Below are 16,443 nucleotides of genomic sequence, written 5' to 3' on the forward strand. Positions count from 1 at the left end.
CGTCAGAGGGAGGTTCTTCACCCAGAGAGTTTGAGCACATGGAATAGTTTACTAGTGGTAGTCGTGGAAGCGGAGTCATTAGTGACATTTAAGCGACTGCTGGACATGCACATGGACAGCAGTGAATTGAGGGGAATGTAGGTTAGGTTATTTTATTTTTGGATTTGGATTATTCCATGGCACAACATCGTGGGCCGAAGGGCCTGTACTGTGCTGTACTTTTCTATTTTCTATAACTAGGACAGGGTAAGACCATTCAAGGATAAAAGAGGGAGCTTGTGCTTGGAGGCAAAGGATGTGGGCGAGATCCTAAATGAGTACTTTGTGTTGGTATTCACTAAGGAGAAAGACTTTGAGAATTTTGTGAGACATGCAAATATCCCAGTCAAGAACAAAATAGTATTAGTTCTCTTGAAGACCTTCGAGGTGGATAAGTCTCCAGGCCTCAATGGTATCTACCGCAAGTTGTTGAGAGAAGCAAGAGAAGAGATTGCTGGGTCCTTGACCAGGGTCTCTGTATTCTCACTAGCCAGTGGAAAGGACCCTGAGAACTTGTGAATAGCTAATGTTGTTCCTCTGTTCAAGAGGGAAACAAAGATAATCCAGGAAATTATAGACTGGTGAGTCTCACTATTAGAGAGGATTCTTAGGGATAGGATTTACACACATTGGGAAAAGCATAGCTTAATAAGGGACGGTCAGTATGGCTTTGTGCGGGCAGGCCATGTCTTAGTAACTTGATTGATTTTTTTGAGGAGGTGCCGAAGGTGATCAATGAGGCTGGAGCAGTGGATGTCTTTACATGGATTTTAGTAAGGCTTTTGACAAGGTCCCTCAAGACAGGTTCATCCGAAGATTACTTGACTGTAGAAGATAGATGGTAGTAGTGGAAGGGTGTTGTTCTGGCTGGAGGTCCATCAATAGTGTTGTTTTGCAGAGATCCATTCTGGTACATCTGCTGTTTGTGATGTATATAAAAGGCTTAGATGGAAATGTAGATGGGTGGGTTAGTAAGATGCAGATGACACAAAACACCAGGAGAGTTGTGGATAGTATAAGTAGGTTGTCAAAAGATTCAGTGGGATATAGATCAGTTGCAGATATGGGTGGAGAAATGGGAGGTAGAGTTTCATCTGAGCAAGTGTGAGGTGTTGCATTTTGGGAGATCAAATGTTTAAGAGAAGTATACAGTTAATGGCAGGACCCTTAGCAGCATTGATATACAGGGGAATCTTGGGTTTCAAGTCCATAGCTCCCTGAAAGTGGCCACACAAGTAGATAGGGTGGTAAAGAAGGTGCACGGCATTCTTGCCTTTATTGATTGGGGCATTAAGCACAAGAGTCAGGAAGTCATGTTGTAACTTTATAAAGGAGTTGTAAGGGGGCAAGTTTTTTAAACAAACAGTGGTAGGTGCCAGGAATGCGCTACCACTGGTGGTGGTGGAGGCAGGTATGTTAGAGACAATTAAGAGACTTTTAGATAAGCACATGAATAAGCAAGGAATGGAGTGATATGAATCATTGGCAGGCAGAAGGGATCAACTTAATTTGGCATCATGTTCGGCACAACATCATGGGCCAAATGGCCTGGTCCCTGCGCTGCACAAGTCTATGTTCAATGCCCATACTACTCAACCTGTCCTCATGAGACAATCCTTCCAAACCTAGTATCAGCCGAGTAAACCTACTCTGGGCATTCTCCAATGCCAGGTTTGCCTTTCCCTATCTTTTCTCTCTCTGTGAATCCTATCTCCGAGTATTCTATTTACCTATCTATGTTTTTGTTCCAGAATATTTTTCCTTAAATAAGGGACCCAGAACTGTTCACCGTATTATAACTGTGGTCTGACCAAATCATATAATCTTAGTAAAGCCTTCCTACTTTCCTACTTCCTACTCCATTTTCTTTAAAATTAAAGCCAAATTCCATTTACCTTTTCTAATATCCACTGAACTCAATTATTTGGACGTACATGGAATAATGTAGGTTAGATGGGCTTAAGATCGATATGACAGGTCGGCACAACATCGAGGGCCGAAGGGCCTGTATTGTGCTGTAATGTTCTATGTTCTATGGTTTTTTGTGCTTTATGTACAAGGATTCTAAAATTTCTCTCTTCTGAAGCTTTCTGCATTCTTTCTCCATTTAAATAATATTCATCTCCAACACTGTTCCTGCAAAATAAGTTGCCTCACATTTTTCTTCCTATCAAGTTTTTACCCACTTGCTTATCCTGTCCATAATCTTTATGTCGTATCTTGGCTATAATACATTTACTTTCCTCATCCAAGTCATTAATACATATTGTAAATAACTGTGGCCCCACGGATCACTGTGACATACCACTAATTACAGACTGTCACCCTGAAAATGCCTCCTTATTGCAACTCTCTATCCTCTATTAGATAGCCAATCCTCTATCCATGCTAACATACCTTCTCCAACACCATAGGCTCTTTTCTTATCAAGAAGCCTAATGAGTTGTACCTTATCAAGTACCTTCTGAAAATCCAAATATATTAATTCCACTGCTCCCTCTTTATCAATCCTGCTTGTAACCTCCTCAAAGAATTCTAGTAAATTTGGAAAGCACGAATACCCCTTCATGAATAATGCTGACTCTAATCTTATTACATCCTTTCTTATAGACTCCATCATTTCCCAAAAACATGTTGATGTAACTGGCCTATTGATTTTGTTTTCGTTTTGTTTTTTATTTCCTTTCCTCTTTAATGGTGTTGTTTTGGCAGCTTTCCTATCCTTCTGGGACTTTGAGTAAAAAAGGAATTCTGGTGCATCATTTGGGCATCCATTGTCTCTGGAGCAGCTTTCTTTAATATCCCGAGATGTATCCCATCAGATCCAGGGGATTTATTGGTCTTTGGGCCTATTAGTTTCTGAAGTACTTTTTCCTCCAGCTATTGTTATTGTGTTTGTTTCCTCTCTTCATTTTGCCCCTAGAATATTTAGTACTTTTGAAACATTATTAGCTTCTTCTGCTGATATAAAGCATTAAACTCAACTCCCCTCCCATTTCCTGGTTCCCATTACTATATCTTCAGCTTCATCCTCTGACGGGATTACGCATGCTTTGGCTTCCCTCTTCCTGTTTATATATTTAAAACAGTGCTTCAGTCCATCTTGATATCATTTGGAAGCTTACTCTCAAGTTATTTTCTCTGTTTTTTGTCGCCTTTTCATGGTTTTTTAAACTTTTCCAATCCTCTGGTTTACCACCAATCTTTGTATCATTATACGCCTTTTCTTTCAATTTGATATTGTCCATAACTTCCCTGGTTAACTATGGTTGGTTTAACCCCTTCCTGGAATCTTTCTTCCTCACTAGAATATGTTTTTGCTGTGGACCATAAACTATTTTCTTAAATGTCTGCCATTGTTTATCAACTATCTTTGCTGCTAAATTCCTTCCACACTCCACTCCTGCAGGTTCTGCCCTCATTCCTTAGTATGCTAAGCTTAGCACAGTTGTTTCTGACCCAAGTTCTTCCTCTCAAACTGTATGCTACTTCTACCAAATTATGGTCACTGCTTCCTACGGATCATTTGCACTAACATATTTATAAAACCTGTTTTATTATGCATCACCAGATCAAAAACAATTGGATTACTATTTGGATCCACAACATATTGTTCTGGGAAACTGTGCTGTTTGCACTCTGTCAATGCTTCATCAAGGCTTTCTCTACAAATCTGACTATCCCAATCTACATGAAGATTAAAGTCACCTATGAATGTACTGCCTCTGTTATATGTTATGACGTGGGCACAGACAGTCCATTCAAATCAACCTTCCAACATCTATATATCCAAAACAGTTGAAATAAAACCTTCAAAGACCCTTAAAATTGATCCAGATGACCATATGATATAGGAACAGAGTTAGATTATTCAGTCCATCCACTCTGTTCAGGCCTCCAAACATTTTGTAAGTTTCAATGAGATTCCCCCCTCATCCTTCTGAACTCCATCAAGTGCCGAACCAGAGTCCTCAATTATTCCTCACATAACAAGCCCTTCATCCCTAGGATCATTCTTGTAAACTTCCTCTGGGCGCCCTCCAATATCAGCATATCTTTCCTTAGATAAAGAGCCCAAAATTGCTCACAATATTCCAAATGTGGTCTAACTAGAGTTTTATAAAGCCTCAGCAATATGTCCCTGCTCTTGTGTTCTCATCCTCTCAACAAGAGTGCTAACACTGCATTGTCCTTCCTAACTGCTAACTAAACCAGCATCATGAGAATCCTGAACTAGGACTCCTAAATCACTTTGTGCTTCAGGTTTCTGAAGCCTTTCCCCATTTGGAAAATAGTCTATGCCTCCACTCTTCCCACCCACATTGCATTCCATCTGCCACCTCTTTGCCCACTCTCCTAGTTTGTCCAAGTTCTTCAGCATTCTCCTCACTTTCTCAATATTATCTGCCCCTCCACCTACCTTATTCTCACCTGCAAACTTAGCAATTCTAGCCTCAGTTCCTTTATCCAGATCGTTAACATATAATGTGAACAGTTTTAGTCCCAGCACTGACCCCATTGGAACGCCACCAGTCACCGGCTTCCATCTTGTAAACGACACCTTTAACTCCACTCTCTGCCTTCTGCCAGTCAGCCATACTCCTACCTATGCCTGTACCTTGCCCCTGACACCATGGGCTCTTTTATTTAGCAGCCTCCTGTGCATCACTGTGTGCAAGGCCTCTGGAAATCCAGAGAGATCACATCCACTGGCTCTCCTTTGTCTAACTTGCTCATTATCTCCTCGAAGAATTCTAACAGAATTGTCAGGCATGGCCTCTCTTGATGAAGACATATAGACTCAGCCCTATTTTAGAATGCTCTTCCAAGTACTTGGGTTGGTTCAGTGGTTAGCACTTCAGAATGTCAGGGCTTGATTCCAGGTTTGATTCCACCCTCAGGTGACTGTCTGTGTGGATTTGCACATTCTCCCCGTGTCTGTATGTGTGTGTTTCCGCTGGGTGATCCTGTTTCCTCCCACAGTCCAAAGATGTGCAGGTTAGGTGGATTGTCCATGCTAAATTGCCCGCAGTGCTCAGGGATGTGCAGATTAGGTGTGTTGTGGGAAATGCAGGGTTTAAGGGGATGGGTCTTTGTGAAATGCTCTTCAAAGGGTTGGTGTGGACTTGTTGGGCCAAAGTGCCTGTTACCACACTGCGGGATTCTATGATACAATGCCTTTATGCAGTGTATTTTGTCATTTTTCTTTAAAGAGACTTTCAGACAGAGGCGACAAGCTGCCTATTGACATCCCATAAAGTAAACAACTTGTGAGGCCTTGGTTTTTGTTTAGTTGGAACAATAGAAGCAGCTTGAATGGTTGGGGTCAAGTTCTCACAGAACCAGGATTTTTTAGTTTTAGTTTTCAGCAGCTGCTGTTGGGTTCTTCAAGCTGGATATGGAATCTGTCTTCTCCCTCTCTCCATCACAGCAAGGAGTTCTCTTCCTGCTGCTGGAAGTGCATGTGAGACAATCTGTTTTACTGAACTTGCCTTTATCAAGGATGTGTTTATGAGATGTTATTAATTTGGAACAGTTACTGTTTAGCAATTAGATAATCTATTACTCTGCTCATCTTTTCAGTAGAGTTCTTATTCCAACTTTTTCTTTCTTTTGTGTTTTTTTATTGTAATATATGAATAAATGTGGTTTGCTTCAAATCTGGTAGTTTGACCAATTAAATTGTATCCAGAATGTAATGCCTGGCACTTGCCTTCAAAGTAAGAAAAAGTTAGGGTCCAGTCTATCTTCTTAACATATTTTGAGGGGGTTTAGTTTGGTCCATAACATACTCCACAATCTCATCCTTAATAATAGTCTCTAAACTCTTTCCAACAGCTGAGGTCAGAATAATCAGCCTCTAATCTCCATTTTCCTCCTCCCATCCTTCTCAAACATGGATGTTACAATAGCCATTCTCCAGTCCTCTGGAACTCTCCCTCAATAAAGTGGTACCTGAAAGATCACCACCAACATCTCCACAATCTCCTCCATGGTCTCTTTCAGAACTCTGGGGTTTACTCTATCTGATCCAGGATATTCACTTTCAAACCTTTCAGCTTCCCCAGCCTTAGTGATGGCCATTACAGTTACCTCTGCCCCTGAATCTCTTGAAGCTGTACTACGCTACTGTGTCTTCTACTGTGAAAACTGATGCAAAATACCTATTCAGTTCTTCTGCCATTGCTTCATTCCCCAATACTACTTCTCCAGCTACATTTTTCAGCCGTCCACTCTTGCCTCTCTCTTACTGTTTACATATCTTTTTAAAAACTTTTGCAATCATCTTTTGTATTTCTAGCCAGCTTACCCTCTTTTTCAGCTTCTCTCCCCAGTTCCCTTTTTTAGTTGTCTTCTGCTGGCTTTTAAAGGCTTCCCGCTAATCTTCATCACATTGTAGACTTTTTCTTTTGCTTTTATGTTGTCCCTGACTTGCCTTATTAGCCATTGTTACCTCATCCTCCCCTTAGTATGTTTCTTTTACCTTGGGAGGAATTTCTGCAGTGTTTCCTAAACCACCCCAGAAACACCTGTCATTGCTGCACTACCATGTCTTCCTTATTATGTTCCCCTTCCAATCAACTCTGATCCCGGAGGTCCTAACCAGATTGTATGAACCAGACATTGTGAATAATCAATTTCAGACTCTGGGTCTGTAGCTTAAACAAAAGACTTTTCAATTTAATAAGAGGGCAACAAAAAAAAAAGAAATAAGGAGTGAGAAGATTAAATATAAGGGTAAGCTGGCCAGTAATATAAATGAAGACTGTAAGAGTTTCTCTTGCAAAAGACAGGGACAAGTGGACATCAGACCACTGGAAAATGACAGTGGAGAGATAATAGTGGGGAACAAGGAAATGGCTGAGGAACTAAATAATTACTTAACAAAAATTTAAGAGAGTCAGGGGGCAGAGCTGAGTATGGTGGCCATCACCAAGGAAAAGGTGCAGTAAAACTGATTGATCCGAAGGTGGACAAATCACCTGGACCAGACAGACTATGTTCCAGAGTTCTAAAGGAGATAGCTGAAGAGATAGTGGAGATGTTAGTGGTGATGTTTCAGGAATTACTAGAATCAGGGAGGGAGTCAGAGGACCGGAAAATCACTAATGTGGCACCCCTGTTTTAAAAGTGAGTAAGGCAAAAGATGGAAAATTATAGGCTAAATAGCCTAACCTCGGTCGTGGGTAAGATTTTGGAGTCCATTGTAAAGGGTGAGATTTCTGAATATTTGGAAATGTATGGTAAGATATAGGAAAGTCAGCACAGTTTCATCAAGGGAAGGTCATGCCTGACAAATCTGCTAGAATTCTTTGAGGAAACAAGCAGCGTAGGCCAAGGAGAGCCAATGGATGTTATCTACCTGGACTTCGAGAAGTGTTGCACAAGAGGCTGCTTTGTAAGAGAAAGGCCCACAGTGTTAGAGGCAAGTGCTAGCATGGATAGAAGATTGGCTGTCTAGCAGAAAGCAGAGAGTGGGGATAAAGGGGTCTTTCTCAGGGCGGCAGCTGGTGACAAGTGGTGTTCTACAAGGGTCAGTTTTGGGACCACAACTTTTCACTTTATACATTAATGATCTAGATGAAGGAACTGTGGGCATTCTGGCTAAGTTTTCAGATTATACAAAGATAGGTGGAGGGACAGGTAGTACTGAGAAGGTGGGGAGGCTGCAGAAGGATTTGGACAGGTTAGGAGAGTGGGCACAGAATTAGTAGATGAAATACTATGTGGGAAAGTGTGAGGTCATGCACTTTGGTAAGAAGAATAAAAGCACGGACTATTTTCTAAATAGGGAGAAAATTCAGAAGTCTGAAGTGCAAAGAGACCTGGGAGTTCTAGTCTAGGATTCTCTCAAGGTAAACTTGCAGGTTGAGTCATTAGTCAGGAAGGCAAATGCAATGTTGGCACTTATTTTGAGAGGACCTGAACATAAAAGCAGAGACGTACTACTGAGGCTTTATAAGGCTCTGGTCAGGTCACATTTGGAGTACTGTGTACAGTTTTGGGCCCCGTATCTCAGGAAGGATATAGTGGTCCTGGAGCAGGTTCAGAGGAGGTTCACAAGAATGGTCCCAGGAATGGAAAGCTTAACATATGAAGCTTGAGTTTGAGGACTCTGGAGTTATACTCATTTGAGTTTAGAAGGATGGTGGGGGGGGGGAATCTAATTGAAACTTACAGAATACTGAATTGTCTGGGCAAAATGATGTTGGGAAGATACTTCCATTGGTAGGAGAGTCTAGGACCCAAGAGCACAGTCTTAGAGTTAAGGGACAATGTTTTAGAACAGAGATAAGGAGAAACTTCTTCAGCCAGAGCATGGTGAATCCACGGAATTCACTGCCACAGAAGGCTGTGGTGGCCAGGTCATTGAGTATATTTAAGACTGAGATAGATAGGCTCTTAATTATTAAGGGGATCAAGGGTTACAGAGAGAAAGTGGAAGAATGGTGTGGAGGAACTAATTAGCCATGATTGAATGGTGGAACAGACTCAATGGGCTGAATGGCCTACTTTCTGGTCCTATATGTAATGGTCTTATTAACAATACAATAACTTTAGCAAATCAGTGATTTAAACCCAAGTGTTGTTGTTTCCAGCCCTATTCACACAAAAGAGAGACAAACAAGCAGAGTTAAGGGATAAATTAACAAAACTGTAACAGGTTATTTAAATGTTTTATGTGTTGTATTGTTCCACGGGCATATGTGATTGTTTCTTCGTTAATTTGCTGAAGTCATCAGTCAGGATCCCCTTTTCAGTTCACTCTCAGGAAGTATCAGAAATACTTATAACATGATTTCTTTCCCCTGAACTTCCAATAGCTGATAGTGGGACAATAGGCAGGAAGCTTGCAAATCTTCATGCTGTAGCATCAAAAACCATCATCTTTCTCTTAGAAAACCCCGTTCAAACTCTCCAGCCCCTGCCTGTGATTGACCATTACATTCTCTCTCAGACTTGTTGGCAATAATTCCCAGGTACTGAATTTGTTAATGGCCAACATCTGCTATCTGACGTGAGACGCTGCTCTCCATGATGTCAAAGACTCTGTAGAATCCATCCTGCAATTAACTTCTAGCCTGACCTCATAAACAGTTTGTTTGTTGCTTTTTTTAAAACAAAAGCTGCTGCCCACAACCCAAAGGTTGAGCTCACAGTTCCAAACCAAAATCATGAAAAGAATAAAATAAGAATAATCAAAAAACAAGGAGGCTTCTAACAATGTGCCCTCATTATCTCTTGATTTATTTTCTTTCCCACCATATTGTGGGGGGTTCATTGTATTCTCCTTCTAGTATCTTCTTTCCTTTTTTATTTCTCACCTCGACCCATTTGGATTCAACATAGTCCAATTCAAGATCATTCCTTGCTATTGCACTTATTCCACCCTATACTAACAATGTTACCCATCAGCCTTCCTTCCCGCCTGTTCTTTTTAAAATTCACACAGCCCTGAATATTTAATTTCCAGCTTTGACCTCCGTGTAACCGTGTCTCTGTAATGCGCGATCATGTCCGTTCACCTGTATTTGTGCTGTCAATTCATTTACTTTGTTCCATATGCAACACACATTCAAGAAAAGAGGCATTAATTTACCAGTTTTTCTCCCAATCCTCCTTTCTCTGGCTGTTTTTCTGTTTGCACCCTCAATAACATCCTGACCCAGTCTGGATATCATTTTCCAAACAGCTACTCCTCTGATGCTGCTTGGCCTGCTGTGTTCATCCAGCTCGACACCTTGTTATCTCAGCTGTCCTGTTATACTGCCATATCATCTTGGTTTGGAAGCCTACTTTCCCCCCTCTCAAACTTTGCTCCACGTTAGTTATTCTAAAACCCCAGTTGTTTGATTCACTAGGACCCTGGCCCCAGCATACATTAACTAAAGCCCATCACACCTCACAATTCCCTTCTACCTCAGTACTGGTACCATAAATAGAAACCTATTCCATCCGCATCAATCTTTGAACCATGCAACTAGTTGACTTTATTCACCCGAGGTCAATTTGCACACGTCTCAGGTAGTAATCCTAAGATTACTGCCATGTTCTGCTTTCAATTTAGCTCCTAATTTTAGCCATTCAAGATCTTTCAGTCAAACCTCCTTACCCGTGTTGGTACCAAAGTGGATGTTGACCACTGGGCTCTTCCCCTCCCTTTCCAAGTTCTTCCCCAGGCCCAATGAGATGTCTTTAACCCTGGCACCAGGGAGGCAACAGTGCCTTTTGGATCCAAGGTCACAGCTGTAGGGAATTCCATTTCCCCAATTATACTGTCCCCTATCACAATTACATTCCTATTTCATCTCCCCCTCCCCCCACCCCCACTGATTGGTTCCCTTTACCATGTTGCTGTGGTCAGTTTGCTCATCCTCCCTGCAGTCCTCACTCTTGTCCACACAGCTTGCAAGAATTTCATAAATATTGGCCAATTGCTGGGATTAAGGCTTCTCAAATATAACCCACAGGTCCTCACACCTGGCTCACCTGCACTCATTTCCTCCTGTCCCTGATCACAGACCAATTTTGAATTACCTAGTCTTGGGGGTGTGACTGCCCTCTGGAACAAAGTGTCCAGGTAGCTGTCCCATTTACGTATATGACACAATATCTGCAGCTCAGATTCCAGCTCCTCAACTCAAACCTAGCTTCTCAAGTTGCAAATACTTACTACTGATGTGTTCGTTCTGAATCACTTTGGTGTCCAGCAGCTTCCACTTGTTACAGCAGCAATACATCACCTGACCTGCGCATCATCACCATGATAGTTGATTTAAATTAATGACTCGAGATTCCATACTCTTTACAATTCACTACAATATTTCATTTACTTAAACTAAAAATAAAAAGGAGCTACTGGTATCAATCTAATATTTAAGCAGTTATTTTTAAGAGGAGAGAGAAGGAAAACACTGGAGACCCAGTCACAAACTGGAGCCCTGACTTTTACTTTAAAGATGAGAAATATTCACCAGTCCTACTCGCCATACAGTCCTTTCCCTGTACTCGCATTAAGCTTTGTTTTGTGGCATCAATCTACCAGGGACTCAATGCAGATCAGCCTCTGGTTTCATGCTTCTTATCCTTTCCCACTCATCTCTTGCTCTGTAGAGTTTATTCTTTCAATGAACCTTAAGTAAAGCACCCCTTTTTCCTTTTCATTCTGAATTTCAACATTGAACCAAATTTCCTAACAATGTAGTCAATAACTCACTTGGCTTTTGTCTTACTCAGATGCAGATCTGTCTGCCAGTAAAAACAGGTTGTCCTTATCCTACATCATCAAAACCTCCTGATGACTATTAAACCTTCCACTAAATCCTCACGTAATCTACTCTGGTCAAAAAAGACAACTGAGCATCTTCCTGCGACTCCATCAGCTTTCCTGCTCCTCTGATGCTGCACGGCCTGCTGTGTTCATCAACTCTACAACTTGTTATCTGAGGATCTCCACTTAGATTAATGTCCTTATTGCTGCCATCATTTTAGTAAATCTCCTCTGCACCTTCTGCTAAACCTTCACATACTTCCCAAAGTGTGGTACACAGATTTAGATACAATATTCCAGCTGGGGCCAGACAGGACTTTACACAGGTTTAACATCACTTCCTTGTTCATGTAATCTTTCTTCTGCTGATAAAGACCCCATGCATGTTTTTAAGAAACCGTCTCAACTATTTCTTCAATGGTTTCATTATTTATTACCCCAGCACACCCTGTTCTCAAAACGCCTTTCGAATTGTACTTCTAATTTTATATTTTCTCTCCTTATTCTTCCTACAAAAATGTTTCACTCCACACTCAAAAGCCTAAATCCCATTGGCCAATGATCTATCTATTTCTTCGGTTTATGTCTCCCTACAGTCTGTTATTATTCATCACACAGGCTGATTCCCAGTTGTCTGCGCTGGTCTCAGATGATTTTGCTGTATTGGAGATTAGATATAGTTTGCAGGGAATTAATGAGAATGCTTCTGAGGGAGACAGTTAGTCCAACATGTCTTCTGGCTAAAGCTGAAAGCATAGATTTATGCCACTTTTAGGAAATGGTGAAGTTGTCAGTTCAAGTCTCACTCCAGGATTTTGGTAAAGCATTGTAAGCTGTGATTATATCGCAATGTTCAGCGGCACAATCAGAGGTCTTTCAGATGAGGCTTTAAACTTACTGACATGGAGATAAGCGTAAATGATTCTACAGCACTGTTTCAATTGTTGAATTATGTCTGGTGGTCTGGACAATATTTATCCCTCAATCAATGACACAAGAACAAAATCACTTGAGCATGATCACATTGCTGTTTTTGGGACCTTGCTGTGGGAACATTGGCTACAGCGTTTTCTACACTGCAACAGTGACTGCACTTCAGAACTACTTTATTGGCTGTACAGAGCTTTGGGATGTCCTGACATGGTGAAAGGAGCTATAAAAATTCAAACTTTTGTTTCCTTCTTATGCTATTACCTGCTGAACATTAAAGTTGTTCTGCGCCTGGATCCTGTCGATAGGGCCCTCGCCCCTCCGATTCGGCCTCCGAGACCTTGTGCCTCTGCTACATGGGGAGAAGATCAAACAAAGTATGCAAAGGAGACGGATAGATCCCATGGTTTGGAGACGAGGCAGGTCCAGCAAACACTCTGGCATTTTCATTGCATAGAGCAATATTAACTCATGACAAAGGTCAGGTCTGGTTTAACATTAAAAGAACTGCAGCTTGTGTGATAGGTTTGAATCGCAGTCAAGTTCTCTTAACTATCCCTCAGCCACATCTTCCCACAATCCCAGCTAGCTACCCTCTCTCCATATTCATCAATTCCACTTTCTTTCTGAATTTTCTTTTATTCATTCAGGTTGTGGGCATTTCTGTCTATGCTAGGATAGCTTTTATTGCAATTACCCCGAGGGCAGTTAAGATTCAACCTCATTGCTGTGGGTCTGGAGTCACACGTAGGCCAGAACAGGTAAGAATGGCAGATTTATTTCCCTTAATGAATTAAATTGGGCTTTTACAACAATCAACAATCATCAGCTGCCATGGTAGGATTCAAACACTTGTCCCCAGAACATTAACCTGAGGGTCTGAATCACCAAGATAACAAAGTGTGAGGCTGGATGAACACAGCAGGCCAAGCAGCATCTCAGGAGCACAAAAGCTGACGTTTCGGGCTTAGACCCTTCATCAGAGAGGGGGATGGGGAGAGGGAACTGGAATAAATAGGGAGAGAGGGGGAGGCGGACCGAAGATGGAGAGAAAAGAAGATAGGTGGAGAGAGTGTAGGTGGGGAGGTAGGGAGGGGATAGGTCAGTCCAGGGAAGATGGACAGGTCAAGGAGGTGGGATGAGGTTAGTAGGTAGCTGGGGGTGCGGCTTGGGGTGGGAGGAAGGGATGGGTGAGAGGAAGAACCGGTTAGGGAGGCAGAGACAGGTTGGACTGGTTTTGGGATGCAGTGGGTGGGGGGGAAGAGCTGGGCTGGTTGTGTGGTGCAGTGGGGGGAGGGGATGAACTGGGCTGGTTTAGGGATGCAGTAGGGGAAGGGGAGATTTTGAAACTGGTGAAGTCCACATTGATACCATATGGCTGCAGCGTTCCCAGGCGGAATATGAGTTGCTGTTCCTGCAACCTTCGGGTGGCATCATTGTGGCAGTGCAGGAGGCCCATGATGGACATGTCATCTAGAGAATGGGAGGGGGAGTGGAAATGGTTTGCGACTGGGAGGTGCAGTTGTTTGTTGCGAACTGAGCGGAGGTGTTCTGCAAAGCGGTCCCCAAGCCTCCGCTTGGTTTCCCCAATGTAGAGGAAGCCGCTAAAAATTGGTGATAATGGGAACTGCAGATGCTGGAGAATCCAAGACAACAAAATGTGAGGCTGGATGAACACAGCAGGCCAAGCAGCATCTCAGGAGCACAAAAGCTTCCAAGACAACAAAATGTGAGGCTGGATGAACACAGCAGGCCAAGCAGCATCTCAGGAGCACAAAAATCGGTAACGCCTTTGTGGACATGCTGAATTTCCTCAGCATCCTGAGGAGGTAGAGGTGGTGTGCTTCTTGACCATTACATCAATATGGGTGGATCAGGTCAGATTGTTGGGTGATCATCACTTCCAGGAACTTGACACTCTTAACCATCGCCACCTCAGCACCATGGATTCAGACAGGGGTGTGCCCTCCACCTCGCTTCCTGAAGTCAATGACCAGCTCCCTTGTTTTGTTGGCTTTAATGGAATGATTGCTGTATTTACACCATGCCACTGAGCATCTCTTTTGTGTATTTTGTTTTATCATTGTTTGAGATCCATTCTATAACAGTGGTGTCAACAACAAACTTGTAAATGAAGTTGAGGTGGAATTTGGCCACACAGTCATGAATGTATAAAGAGTACAATAGGGGCTGAATATTCAGCCTTGCTGGTCACTGGTGTTGAGGATTATCATGGAGGCAGCGTCAAGCTGGCCAGGTCTAAAAGGACATAGCTGGCAGACTGGGTCCGTGGCAGGTGGTAAGGAAACCAACAAGAGGGATAATGATATTTGACCACATCGTCACCAATCTGCTGGCTGCAGATGCACCTGTCCATGACAGTATCAGCATGGGTGTCCATTGCACAGTCCTTGTGTAGACAAAGTCCCACCTTCACATTGAGAATACCCTCCATCTCATTGTGTTGTATTATTACCATGCTAAATGGGACAAACTTCGAACAGACTTAACTCTAGACAGGGCATCGATCAGGTGTTGTGGGCCATCAGCAGCAGAATTGTACTCCAGTTCAATCTGCAACCTCATGACCTGGCATATCCCCTAACCAACTATTACCATCAAGCCAGGGGATCAACCCTAGTTCAACGAAGAGTGCAGGAGGGCATATCAACATCAGGCATACCTAAAAACGTGGTATCATTCTGGTGAAGATTTCAAACAGGACAAACAGCATAAACAGCAAGTGATAGACAGGGCTAATCAACGGATCAGATCTAAGCTCTGCAGTCCTGCCACATCCAGTTGTGAATGGTGATAGACATTTAAGCAACTTATTGCAGGAAGAGGATCCACAAATATTCCCATATTCAACGATGGAAGAGACAAACGCAACAGTGCAAAAGAGAAGGCTGAAGCTTTTGCAGCAATCTTCAGCCAGAAATGCTGAGTGTATGATCCATTTTGGCCTCCTCCAGTGGTCCTCAGCATTGCAGACACCAGTCTTCAGCCGATTTGGAGACATTGGATACTGCAAAGGCTATGGGACCTAACATTCCAGCAATAGTACTGAAACCCTGTGCTCCAGAATTTATAGCACAGTTACAACATTGATATCTACCTGACAAATTGGAATATTACCAGGTATGTATCGTACACAAAAAGCAGGACAAATCCAAACCAGACAATTACTGCCTCATCAGTCTAACCTTGATCATCAGTAAAGTGATGGTAGGGGTAATCAATAGTGCTATAAAGCAGCATATGCTCAGTAATAATCTGTTGAATGATGCCCAGGGCCACTCAGCTCCTGACCTCATTACAGTCTTGTTCAAACATGAACAAAAGAGCTGTATTCCAGAAGTGAGGACAGAGTGACAGTCCTTGGCATCAAGGAGCCCTAGCAAAACTGGAATCAATGTGTATCAGGAGGCAAATTCTCCAACGGTTAAAGTCATGCCTAGCACATAGGAAAATGGTTATGGTTGTTAGAGGTCAAACATTTAAGCTCCAGATCTCTGCAACAGTTCCTCAGGGTAGTGCCCTAAATGCAACATCTTCAGCTAATTCATCATTGACCTGTCCTTCCATGACAAGGTCTGAAGTGGGGATGCTGACTAATGATTGCACAATATTCAGCACCATTTGCAACTCCTCAGATACTGAAGAAATCCATGTTCAAATGCAACAAAATCTGGACAATATCCAGGCTTGGACTGACAAGTGGCAAATAACATTTGCACTACACAAATTCCAGGCAATGACTATCTCCAAAAAGACAGATTCTAACCACCATTCCCTGACATTCAGTAGTGGTACCAATACCAAGTTCCCTACTATCAACATCCTGGACGTTACCATTGACCAGAAACTCAACTTGACTTGCCACATAAACACAATGGCAACAAAAACAGGTCAGAGGCTAGGAATACTGTGATGAGGACTCATCTCTGACTCCCCAAAGCCTGTCCAAGACACAAGGTAGGAGTGAGATGGAATACTCCCCAATTGCCTGGATGGGTGCAGCTCCAACAACATTCAAGAAGCTTGACACCATTGAGTACAAACCAGCATTGGTTGGTACCATATCCACAAGCATCCACACCCTCCACCCACTGCAGAAATTAGTCAAAGATCCTCAGGTAGCACCTTCCAAACCCACAACCACCTCTGTCTAGAAGGACAAGAGCAGCAGTTAAATGGGA

At 42.5% G+C, this 16,443-nt stretch overlaps 1 protein-coding gene across 2 annotated transcripts in view; it reads right to left on the bottom strand.

The window, feature by feature from the left end:
- Positions 1-12,738, bottom strand: part of c8g (complement component 8, gamma polypeptide) — a 31,071-nt gene extending 18,333 nt beyond the window's left edge. The window contains exons 1-2 of one of the 2 annotated variants that reach the window (XM_048558530.2): positions 12,506-12,738; positions 10,715-10,789 (exon numbers count right to left, since the gene is read on the bottom strand). Coding sequence is in view for 1 of the 2 variants with exons in the window: in XM_048558529.2 (XP_048414486.1) it covers positions 12,506-12,691 (186 nt within the window). In the remaining variant the exon portion in view is untranslated. The remainder of the gene's footprint in view (positions 1-10,714; positions 10,790-12,505) is intronic. The other variant, XM_048558529.2, reaches the window with a different exon arrangement.
- Positions 12,739-16,443: the final 3,705 nt, after the last annotated feature.

This window comes from Stegostoma tigrinum, chromosome 29, assembly GCF_030684315.1.
Source record: "Stegostoma tigrinum isolate sSteTig4 chromosome 29, sSteTig4.hap1, whole genome shotgun sequence".
NCBI classification, from domain to species: domain Eukaryota; kingdom Metazoa; phylum Chordata; class Chondrichthyes; order Orectolobiformes; family Stegostomatidae; genus Stegostoma; species Stegostoma tigrinum.